Source organism: Rhinolophus sinicus, linkage group LG02 (genome assembly GCF_036562045.2).
Source record: "Rhinolophus sinicus isolate RSC01 linkage group LG02, ASM3656204v1, whole genome shotgun sequence".
In the NCBI taxonomy this organism is placed as follows: Eukaryota; Metazoa; Chordata; class Mammalia; order Chiroptera; family Rhinolophidae; genus Rhinolophus; species Rhinolophus sinicus.
In genome coordinates, this window is record NC_133752.1 from 26,761,066 (window position 1) to 26,773,658 (window position 12,593).

General features: G+C 38.9%; 1 protein-coding gene across 6 annotated transcripts in view; it reads left to right on the forward strand.

Annotated features, from left to right (window-relative positions):
* Nucleotides 1-12,593, forward strand: part of WDR19 (WD repeat domain 19) — a 66,991-nt gene that overhangs the window by 12,439 nt on the left and 41,959 nt on the right. For 4 of the 6 annotated variants that reach the window (XM_074322432.1, XM_019741926.2, XM_074322417.1 and 1 more), the window contains exons 6-13: nucleotides 278-393; nucleotides 3,996-4,076; nucleotides 5,225-5,337; nucleotides 5,694-5,867; nucleotides 10,021-10,091; nucleotides 10,566-10,738; nucleotides 10,826-10,940; nucleotides 11,796-11,902. In XM_074322432.1, the coding sequence (XP_074178533.1) occupies nucleotides 278-393; nucleotides 3,996-4,076; nucleotides 5,225-5,337; nucleotides 5,694-5,867; nucleotides 10,021-10,091; nucleotides 10,566-10,738; nucleotides 10,826-10,940; nucleotides 11,796-11,902 (950 nt within the window). The remainder of the gene's footprint in view (nucleotides 1-277; nucleotides 394-3,995; nucleotides 4,077-5,224; nucleotides 5,338-5,693; nucleotides 5,868-10,020; nucleotides 10,092-10,565; nucleotides 10,739-10,825; nucleotides 10,941-11,795; nucleotides 11,903-12,593) is intronic. The other 2 variants (XM_074322424.1, XM_074322442.1) reach the window with 2 other exon arrangements.

Consider the following 12,593-nt stretch of genomic DNA (forward strand, 5'->3'; position numbering starts at 1 on the left):
TTGTTGAGGAGTGGAAGATCTTTTCATGTTAGGGTCTATGCTCATATCCACAGGAAAAGTTGGAAAATAGTGTTGCCCTTTTATACTATTATCTTGATTTACAAGTTGGTAAACGGTTTTAAATAAGGTTGCTTAGACACTAACTGATGAGATTTTAAATTCCTTGTCTGTTTAATTTCCGTGGTGTATACCTAAACTTTCAGATTGACAGCACAGATGTTTAAAATTATTTTTTTGAGAAATCCATGTGCCTGTACAAAAATCATCTCTTTTTCAGGAAAACATACTAAGAGAATCACATGTGGATGTTGGAATGCAGAAAATCTGCTTGCTTTAGGTGGTGAAGATAAAATGATTACCGTTAGTAATCAGGAAGGTGACACAATAAGACAGGTAATACAGTAACATCACGTTGGTCCGATGTATTCAAAATTTTACCTAAAATAAAGTTTGTCTCTCAAACTAATCTATCAGTTTTTTAAATCTCTACATGATATATATGTATAGAATATCTCCATATTCTAAACATCAAAAACTTTTTATGTATTAGGACATTTTTCTTTAACATGAATGCTTTATCCAAATATCCTCCTTTGGCCATTTCCCATTGTGTACTATTAGCATGGATTATTAGTGCTGTGGTTATAGTCAGATAGTATATTTGGATATCTTATATATATATGTATATGATATAAATGTTGTATAGATAGTATATTTATATTTATGATATAAATGTTAATAACTAGACTCAGAATCATGTCTGCCTAATTCTACAGTCCATACCTTTAACTGATTTGTTAAATTGCTTCCAAACTAACCCTAATTAAATTTAATTTTAGAATTAGATTTTACTACTGTTCAAATAACCCTATTGATTAGCTCTTTAGTGGCTCCTCAGGGAATTTGTATTACCAATAGCTACATAGTTCTCTCACCAAAGGGAAAATTTCACTTTAGACCACTTGTCTTATGATTTAGTATTGCTAAAGCAATACTGACTAAGAAATTCTTTGAGTATCTGCTAGGTACATGAGCCTGTGCTATACACTTTAGAAGAAATATGAAGTATGGCTCTGTATTAGTTATCACTGTGTAACAGATTCCCTCAAAACGTAGCCGTTTAAAGCAGTAAACATTGATTGTTTCACAGTTTTTGTGGATAAGGAATGCAGATGCAGCTAAGCTGGGTGCTTCTGCCTCAAGCTTTCTCACGAGGCTTCAATCATATCGGTCAAGGCTGTGGTTTCATATGAAGGCTTGACTGGGGGAAATCTGTTTCCCAGCTCTCTCATGTAGTTGTTGACTGAGTTCAGTTCTTTATACATTGTTAGGCTCAGGGCCTCAGTTCCTCTCTGGCTATTTGTTGACTAGAAACCTGCCTCGTTTTCTTGCTACATGGATCTCTCCATAGAGGGCTTCACAACATAGCTGCTAGAGAAACCGTGCAAGTAGGCATTCAAGCCTAAGCCACACTCTCTTTATAAATAGCCTGATTTCAAAATCATTTTGCCATATTCTGTTCTCTAGAAGTGAATCACTAGATCCAGCCCCACACTCAAGGGGGCAGGGATGGGGATTAAAACAAGGCGTGGAAATCAGCAGGTGAGGAACATTGTGACCATCTTAGGCTGCTGACTGAAGGCCTCTACTCTTGAGAGGACAAAACTAATCATAATAAAACATACGTGGTCTTTTATGATTGATTGCCAAATTTTGTGGTATAGCTTACAAATCCTACAGCACTTGTGAAATGGAGGAGATCAATGAAAGCTGTATTGTGAATCTTTAAAAAAAAGGCGATCTGAATCAGTCGGTGTAGGCTTAACTGTTGTAACAGTTAGGCCCTAAATTACAAGAGCTCTGAGAATATGGTAGTTTGGGTGGTTTTTCCCTCTTTTTCTTTCTCATGTAACAGAGAGAGGTAGGCAGGTCGTCTATGTATCTCTGATTCACAGGGTTGTGCAGAGTCCCAGGTTAATTCCACCTTATTGCTATGCCATTTTCTAAGGTATTTTCCCCTCATCTACATGGTTAAAGCTAGCATACTAGCACCACATCTGCATTTCAGCCTAGGTAAGGGAGAAAGAGAAGTGGCGTGTAAGAAATTTGTAAAGGATCTGATGTAGAAAATGCATTTATTATTTCCATTCATACCATATAACGAAAACGTAGTGGTCACATTTAACTGCTGCCAGGGAAGCTGTAAATTCAGTCTACCTAGGTGACCATGTGCCCTTGTTTTAGTGGTTACTGTAAAACATTTAGCAGTCTGTGTCTTTCAACCCAAGGAAAACAGCATGAACAAAGATACGAGGAAGAGCTTATTACAGCTGGTTTATGGCTTGTTTGAGATTGGCTTTGCTGAAGGTGTGAGCTTTGATTGAGAATTTATAGAAAATAAGGTGGAAAAGGAAAGTTGGTTCCTGTATCTGGAAAGTTTTGAAAGTTAGGCCAAAGTAAGTAACTCAACCATGTTCAGCAGAATCACAGCATGACTAAAATGGTTCATAAGGAAGATTAAGTGGCATTAGTGTAAAAATGATTTTCTGGAAACCTTATAATTTTGATCATTGTATTTTGGTGCCTTTTAGAATTAGAATGGTAGATATATAGTACAAATGCCTTAACTCCCCACCCTGGTATCCATATTAGACATCATCAGTAGACACTGGCATTTTTCCTCCATTGAATCAACACGTGGCCCTACAATATTTTTCCATATAACATCCCAGGAAGCCACTACCATTCATTCAGCCATTATTTACATGCAAGATAACTATTTCTCATTTCTGATTGCTAAGAAGTATGCTTCCAGAATTAGACATACTGCTTAAGTTATCATGTGGTAAGCAAAACATACGTTAAAAGTACTGCTTTTCTTGGTGTTGTCTCTGAATGGCTTTGACTTTTGACTATTCTGCAGATCATTTTAGTGTTACTTGTGTGGATTTATTTTTGTTTATCTTGCTGAAGATAATCTGTAGATTGCTTCCTGAATCTGAAGATTGCTGTCTTTCATCAACTCTGGAAAATTCTTAGTTATTATCTTTTTGAATATTACCTTTTTCCCTTTCTATTCTGTCCATTTGGAGCATCTGTTAGACATATGTTGGACCTACTCATAGCTCTTAATTTCTCGTCTTAGTTTCTTTTTGTCATTCTTTGTAGCCTTCTGAATAATTTCATCAAATCAGTTCACTTATTCTTCAAATTTGTCTTCTGTCTATTCCATTGAGATTTTAAAAAATATTTTGTTTCTAGAAAGTACTTTGTAGTTCTTTTAAAAATCTGTCTGGATTTCTTATTTTATTTTAAAGTATTTTCTTCTATTTATCAGTCTTTTATGTCTTTAGTCATTTTCTAAGTATTTTATTATCCCTCTCTGATAATTTTATTATTTTTAGATCTGCTAACTTTTGCTTTGATACATGGTTTCTTTGTGATTTTTCTCATTTTGATTTGTGAACTCATATGCAGCAGGGCTTATCTGTGGACATATTTTTGCAATATTGGAAGAAACTTTGGATTTGTTTTTGTCAAATACAGCAGGGATTTTCTAGACCACTCAAAGTATAAATCTGAACCTCAGACCATAAAGAGGATAGGAAGGAAAGTCTTTGATTTGAAAAGAACTTTTTCAGCTTTTTTCTGACCCAAAGCTCAGCCCAAGTTAAACGAGCTTCCTTATTGTCATCTTTTACCAGTTGCTCTGGATACCTGCAGCATCAGTGTTTACATACACTGTGGTTTTCAGTTTGATCTCTGCTTATGGTCTTTGGAAATTTTCCTTACGTTCTTTCAAGCTTATCTATATCTTTAATGAGATATGTGTTCTGTTTCATACAGGAATTCTAGATGTTTGTAGCAGTGGGAATTTCAGATTATTATTTATCTAACATATAGCAGAAATGAAAGCAAGGTACCTGTTTTATTAACATTTAGAGTGAACTTGAGGGTTGTGTTTATTCATAGTGACAATATTTTTATCCCTGCAGACATCAGTGAGCTACGAGCCTAGCAACATGCAGTTTTCCATGATGAAGACCGATGAGCGAACCTCTGCTACTGAAAGCACAGTAAGAATTCTAGATCAAATCCATGTCCAAATTATTTTGATAATTTTGTAGAATATACTCTCCTTTTCTAGGATGGCTCAGAATCCATAGCGATAAGTAAATTATGGTCTGTCACTTATTAAATCAATGTAGGCCCCAGTCTCTCAGGCCTAGAAGTGGTTTTTCTGCTGCTGGTTACCTGGTGTCACTGCAAATGAGGACATCTTCCTGTTAGAGTTGATGGTGCTCTTCTCATTCTTGGGGTAGCAAAAAGAGTTGGGGTACCTAAAGAAGTATTGATTACTATATCTTTTATTTTCGCTCTCTCAGTTGTGACCAGAGCTCTGTAAATTGTTGTTTTTATTTTTTTAATACTTAAATGCATTTTCCCTGCCACATTTTAACATTCTGAAATCCAGACAATTTTTATAATCAATATACATATATTTAAATGAAATAATGTTTCTCTTTCTTAAAAAGCAATTACTAAATTGATAGTTACTTATAATTGATAGTACCTTAGAATCAAGGAAATACATCAGTGTTTCTCTTTTTATATATATTCATCACTCTTAATGAGCCCAAATAAGTAATATACTCTTTTCTTTCCTCAACACAATTACATCCTCCTCTTAGAATTATAGTTAGGTATTGACTTGTGTGCGTAACAGAGGAATACTATTGCAACCACCTTGACCAATGACCTGCAGGTGATTGAAAGCGTGACGATATAAAAAGCCAGTTTGGAATATCTACCCAGGTGTGGAGCTGTCATCCCAGATGGCCCCAAATCAGAATGACCTCTTAGGATGGAAGACTCTATACTCTGAATATGAATTCAGTTTCAATGGAACTATGTCAGACTTACAATCGTGTATTGCACAATACTCTAATGAGAAGTATAGAGAATTTAAAAAAATTATTCCACCTAGCTATTTTAGGATACTTCAGAGGGTATATGGGATATATATAAAGCCAAGGGTTCATCCCAGACTGTATATTAGTAAAATGTATGTTTTAGTCACATTGTTCTCTTACAAATTATAACATTTAGCGTATCTAAATTTGACTTGTTTTATAAATTAGGTTCAGCATTTTGAATTTGCTTATTGGTATTTATATGAAGTCCTGAGTAATTCAATTCACAATCTCCTAATCTTTTCTGGCAGATAAGTGTGGTGGTTGGCAAGAAAACGTTGTTTCTTTTTAACTTGAATGAACCAGATAACCCCGTTGATCTGGAATTTCAGCAGTGCTATGGCAATATTGTCTGCTATAGTTGGTATGTACAAAAAGCTCGTTATAGAAAGATACCCATGTGTTTTTCCTTACTAATTATATTTAAAAATGGTTGTAGCATTTTTATTAAGTTGGTGCAAAAGTAATTGCGGTTTTTGCAATTATTTTTAACCTTTTAAATCGCCATTTAAAAGGTTAAAAATAATACTTCTGTATATAACATATCCTGGATTACAGACTGTGATTTAGTATGTGAAACTACCTAGCATATTATCTGGCACATAGGCCCTTGATAAATTATATTCTCTAATTTCTGAGTTTTAAAGTACTTGCTCATTTACTGCATTGCCAATGATTGTTAATCTCCCTTTTACTCTATTATTGTCTTTGTTGCTATAGGTATGGTGATGGCTATATCATGATTGGCTTTACAAGTGGAACTTTTGTGGTCATTTCCACTTATATTCGAGAGATTGGTCAAGAGATATTTCAGGCTCGTGACCATAAAGATAGTCTAACCAGTATTGCAGTATCACAGACCCTTAACAAAGCTGCTACATGTGGTGATAACTGGTAAGTACATTCACAAATTCCTAGGAAAGCTTATCTAGGAATATTCAAGAGATTCAGCAAGACTTTGATAGCTGAAATAAATCTATCAACCATACTTTCTTATACTCTTAGAACATGTTTACAGTTGGAAAAAAAATTTTGTTTTTTGAGCGGGTCAGGACAGACGTTTATTACAGCCGAAAACAGGTGTCAGTAGGACAGGAACACTGTGATGAGTGCAGGAGGCAGCTGCAGAGTAACGTGGGAACCCGCGCGGCAGCGTCTGCATTAGGGAAACGCATGGGCAGCAAGCCACAGGAAACCAGTAGAAAGCAAACCGCATCCATCCCAGATATCGAGCACATTTGCTTAGTAAGGGCTGAAGTAGCAAAGAGATTACAAAGTAAAAGTACAACAAATTTGACTAGTTAGAAAGTTAAATTTCTGGATGATAAAAATAACAGTGGGAAACACTAGACTAGGGAGTCTCTGCACCACCACAGGCCCAAGAACACCAGTTGTGTGTTACAACATTTACGGCCCAGAGGCCACCTCGAGCCACCAGGTACGTGGGCAAGGACAGTTTCCACCAAGGGGAATGCCAGTATACCGAGTGCTCAAGCTCATCAGGAAAAATCATACTAAAACCAAGAGACATGGACACTAAAAACAAACAAAATCAGAATGACATGTGGGTAAGGCCACCGTGACACGGGTCACATGTATGATACAGGGCACGTGTGGTGTGATGGGCTCCTGTGGAGGGCTGCGTGTAGCCGACACTGGGCACTCCCAGTACTAAGGCTGAAGTGTGCACTGGGGGTGAGGACCCCTGCGTGTGTGCCCCATGGATGGCAACTTCAGTCCTCAGAAACCCATGTGTGTGGCATCTGCTGGTGACTGGGGAGCAGCATCAGCCCCACCCCTGTAGCCAAGCCTGGATCCTGGGGTGACTCTGGTCAAGAAGAAGACCACCCGGTGGTTCCCTGAACAGGCAGCTGCAGTTTGTGAGGAAGAACCCAGGAGACAGCGAACTCCAAGCTCGGCACACACAGGTTCTCAAAGGCACAGGCTGCCGCCCGGAGGCTCCTATCTTCTGGCAGTGGACCCGAAGGCTGCCCCATCCTTTGCATGGCTGTTCCCATCCTGACCCCCAGCCCATTCCTTCTCTCGTCCCAACACTGCTTCCCTGGGCCTCAGAGACACCCCCTTGACCCCTCCATCCCAGCTCACTGAGAACCTTCCCTTCACCATGACCTCTCTTTCCTGCTCTAGAGCAAATGTCCAAATGTCCCCAGTGCCATGGTCTTTCCCTGGTGCTGAGGCCACAGGGTTCAGCCCCCAGTCTCATCTGCTCTGCAGCGTGTCTTGGAGTCTAGCTCACTTGCAGAGGTAACGAACGATCTTCGTGCCCAAATTGGATATGGACATGAGTGGTCACTAGAAATAGAGCCTAGGTGACACCCTGTTGCCCACAGCCTCCCCAGGAATGCAGTAGACCCCAGTGCAAGAGCAACCAGAGGCCAAAGTTACTGATCAGCCCCGCCTGTAGGGAGAGGACACAGAGCCCTGCCTGATCAGTGGCCCTCACTGCCTCTTGTCCCACAGTGCTGGCTCCTGCCTTCCCTCAGATCAGGAGGGATGAGGCCGCTAGGGACAGATGCTGGCATGGCTCAAAGAATGCCGGCATGAAGGATGACCAACGTCAAGTCCCCAGGACCTCCGCAGGCATCTCTGTGTTCAGTCAAGGTACTCGGTGGCCTTTGACCTGGTCAGGTCACACTGATCCATCCCCGCACTCCGTGCTGAACTGTGGCGGAGCCTGCTGTGTGGACACAAAGCACCGTGAGGTGGGTCTGGAGTCACTGCTGTAAGCCTTCCTGTAATGGTGGGTCGGCATCCTGAAGGTTTCGGCATTCTGAAAAGGCATTTTACCGCGGACATTCTCAGCCTGAGGTGTTTCTACCTGGAGCCCATTCCTAGAACACCTGGTTGAAGGAGAGCTGATGGTGCCTCCTGGACAGGGCAAGGATAGACATTTGTGATTCAGTTGAAAATTTCTAAGACTTCTACTTCAGGTAAAACCTGAAATACTAAAATTGAATATACTTGAAAATCAATGCAAAACCTGAAATTGAATATGCTTGAAAATCAATCTTAAAATAGGCAGTCCTGGGTAACATGGAGTAAGCACTCTACCCTATCTCTCTCACTGAGTACAGCCATAAAACTTGGACAGAAGGCATGGAACATCTATTTCAGGACTCTGAGAAGTGAGTTGTAGCAGATTGACAAAGGAAAGCAGAATTTGAAGTACGACTGAAACAGTGGTGAGTCTCGCATTTGTCTTCCAGTCTCAGGACTTACGGCAGCCCAACATCTGGAAGTAGGCACCAGAGTATGGACAGAGGAGCTCTGAGGGGAGTACTCTAGTTCAGGCTCAAGTTGCAGGAGAGAACTCCTAACACTTAGAGGTGGGGAAATCCCCCTGATGTTCTTTCTTCTGTCTCATGTCCCAGCTACCAAGCATTCTCACCATGGCAGGGACAGCAATGGCAGCAAGGACCCCCAGGCAGCTACAATGCGGATGAAGGATAACCTTCCTCTCCTGTTGGAGAAGCTGCGATGCCAAGAAGACAGGGCAAACCTTATTTTTCTCTGTCCTCCCCTGCTTCGCTGCAGCTACAAGGCAGAGCACGGTAACTAGAGCCGCAGCTTTTCACCTGGAGGACCAAAAAGGGGAGCTTTAGGAAACTGGAAAAATACCAGGAACATCCCAGAGAGGGAGAAGCTCTGGAAAAGAGCCCTATAAAGATATTTATGAACTCCCAGGTTCACTTTTGAGTGGCGTATGTGTATCTCATTGTAAACACATACCAAAGACTTTGAGAACTGAACTAAGAATAGATAATAGCACAGGTCCTACACTGGCCACTGATTGGGCCATACAGGAATATATCCAAATACCTCTGCACAGGCTTGGAAAGTGGAACTGACATTGAAACAAGGCTGGGTGAAACTTGTGGCCTGAACCCAACTGGGTTGATTGCCTGCTTACAAAATAAATAACCTTCTCCATGGGATTTAAACAAGACACAGACTCTCCTAATGTAATATTCAAAACGTCCAGAATCTAGCCCCAAATTACTTGACATACAAACGAATGAGGAAAATACCAACTTGCGTTGGAAAAGGCAATTGAAAGACGCCAATGCCAAGATAATAAAGATAGCAGCTATTATAAAAATGCTTTCAGAGGTAAGGGCTCTCATTATCAAAACACATGGAAGCGGTTTCAGAAAAGAAATAGGACTTACAGAGAGAAGAACTAAATGGAAATTTAAGAACTGAAAAATTTAATGCAGTACTTAACAGTGGAAATCACAGTAAAGAGTCAGTGAACTTGAAGATAGATCAATAGAAATATCTAATCTGAACAGAGAACAAACAGACTGAGATAAAAATGAACAGAGGCCTCGGGGGACCCGTGAAACAATACCAAAAAGTATTTGTGTCATTAAAGTATCAAATAATGAATGGCTGGAAACTTTTCATGTTTGGCAAAAGACATAAACCTGTATATATTGTACAAACTCAGCAAATCCCCAAAAGGATAAATCCAAAGAAATCTAGTTACAGATACATCATAAACAAACTGCTAAAAACTAAAGACAAAGAAAAACTCTTGAAAGTGGCCAGAGAACAACTTTTTGAATGACAGTAGATTTCTCACCATAAACCACAGAGGCCGGAAGAAAGTGTCACAACATTCTTAAAAGTACCGAAAGAACTGTCAGCTGAAATGCTATACCAGTGAAAATATCCATCTGTAATGAAGGGGAAATAAAAACATTTTCAGATGAAGGAAAATGAAGAGAATTTATTGCTAGCAGACCTGCTCTAAAAGAATTATGGAAGGAAGTTCTTTAGATAGAAAACAGATGACAAATGTGGGACATCAAGAATGAAGGTAGAGCAACAGAAATGGTAAATAGGTAAATATAATAGACTTTTTTTTCTTTTGAGATCTTTAACATATATGTGGCTGCTGAAAGCAAAAATTATAATGTCTGATTATGAATAGACTATAAAAAATTAAATATGTATCACTTATTGTTTGTGAACAAAAATAATTTTACTTACAGCTCATTTAATTTTATTTTTTATTTTTCAGCATTAAAATCCATGACTTAGCAGAATTAAAAGACATGTATGCTATAATCAACCTGGATGATGAAAATAAAGGTATTGATTTTTTTGAAGCAGATTGACATTTTATCATTTCCAATAACAGAGAATAATGTGTTTGTTATTGTATGATTTGCATTCATTGTAGGAGGAATAAAATGAACACCCTTCACTAGTGTTCTCTAAAATAGCCTCCTTATTTTAGTAATTATGTTGAGTCATACTCCTTGACCAAAAGAATATAAATTCAGTTTGATCCAAAGATTTATAGTGAATTTTATCCCAATTTCAATAGTAAAATCTAAATTCTTATGTACTTTCCCTTTGAACCAATATTAAATGGAGATCATTGCTCATGTTCATATGCCAATCCATGGTGAATTTCCTGGTTCAAATAAAGACGACTTAAACTATTAAAGAAAACATTTGAAGATTTTTATGCCTCTGATAGCTTAAGTGAAAATATTTGCTTGTTTGCCTGCCACAGTATATTTGTTTTTGAATAATCCTTTATTTTGTTAATTATTTCAGGATTGGGCACCTTGTCCTGGACAGATGATGGCCAGTTGCTGGCACTGTCTACCCAGAGGGGCTCACTCCATGTTTTCCTGACCAAGCTTCCTGTACTGGGGGATGCCTGCAGCACAAGGATTGCATATCTCACCTCCCTCCTTGAGGTCACAGTTGCCAACCCTGTGGAAGGAGTATGAAAATGGTGTTATTTTTATTTATTAGTAAAATCAAAACCGTTTTAGCATTTGATTGACTACTGTTACTTTTCTATGTTATAGCAGCTACCGATCGTGGTTTCTGTTGATGTGGAACCCAACTTTGTGGCGGTAGGAATTTATCATCTGGCAGTGGGAATGAATAATCGAGCTTGGTTTTATGTCCTTGGAGAGAATGGCAAGTCTAAATCCAGTTGTTTTTTTATCTAGCATATAATTTCTGTTCTTATTTGGGAAGCACTGAAAATTTCTTTAAAGACCAAGTCTTTCACTTTTTTCTTTTAACATCTCCTTCTTAGTTTAAAAGATTTTGTGAATCGAATCCTCTAAAAATTTGCATAATTTTTGGAACAGTTTTGTTCTTTACCTTTGTAATAAAGACAGCGTGGTACAGAGGGCAGAGTCTAGCCTTGGATTCACATGTCCCGTCTGCCTCTTTTAGCTAGATGACTCTAGACAAATTCTTTATCCCTGTGAACCTTGGGTTATTTATCTGGAAAATGAGGATTCTTCTACTTGTAAGGGGTCATGTGGACAGTTGAATAAAATATGTGATCTGTCTTTGCATAATAACTTTCTTAGGCACTCCTTGGTCTGGTAGGTACTTAATAAAAGCTGCTTCCCTCCCCCATGTTTACGGTTTGAATAATGACCAACAGCATCTGAAGGGAGCCTTGCTTTTTCTTCCCCTTTTTCTTCTCCCCTTCCCCCCACTCGAGGTCAGATATCCCTCAGGAACAGAGCAAAGCTGAGAATTATCCTCAGATAGAACACACCATTAAGCTTATTGTCACTAAGGTTTACTTTTTGGTTGTTTTGTATGTGATTTTGTTTTCTATTTGTTTCATGTGAACCAGTATGGAATTCCTGAAGACATTTATATGTTATATGGCAACTAAGATTTTCTTTAGAATGGATAAAATAAAAATTTTAGGTTCAATATTTCCTTGCAAAGGACACATTTAAAATTATTTTCAAATCTTTATATAATTTTATTTATGTTTTAATGTGTTTTTTTAAAAAATTGCTACAGGTGTTAAAAAATTGAAAGATGTGGAGTATCTGGGGACAGTAGCCAGTGTTTGCCTTCATTCTGACTATGCTGCTGCACTTTTTGAAGGCAAAGTGCAGTTACATTTGGTAAGGATGATTTTCATGCCCTGGAGGCCTGCTCAATTACGTGATGTTGATGAACATCCTAATGTCTTATTATCAAGAACTTTGCCCAGGAAGTAACCATGTGTAACTAGCTAGAAAGCCAGGTGTGTGGATAAAAGATTAACAAAACCCTTTACGCTTCTGCATGAGATGTTCAGTTAACTTTCTGGCTCTGTTCCCAAGAATCCTGGCAGTTTACCAACTGTGCTACTTGCAATAGTGCTTACAGTAAAAATGACCCTGTTGGTAAACAGCATCTAGAAACTATAAATGAACTATATAGGAAAACTGCTGGGAACACCATACGTCTGGGCTCCTGGAATGCGTTGACTCCTACACTTGGGCATGTCGCTTGTGGGGTCCTTGAAACTGTTCTCTTGAGTTGCTCAAGAGGTATTGGCTCCAAGAATATGGGGTTTCTATACCAGGACATCTCCCACATGTATTTCCTGGCTCTGCTTCTGGGAAACCAAAGAGATGAGCTGTTAGATAACTAAAGACTATTCCCATGGAAGAGTGTTGTCTAATGCTGCTCTGCCAGCAAACTGTGGTTCCTGCCTGATATGTGTCCGAGTCAGCTGGTTTGCAGTAGTCTGGTCAGTCTGAGTGTTCAGTTGAGCTTAACTGGAAGACCCTCTCCTCGATGTTGCAGACCAGGTTGACTCAGATAAAT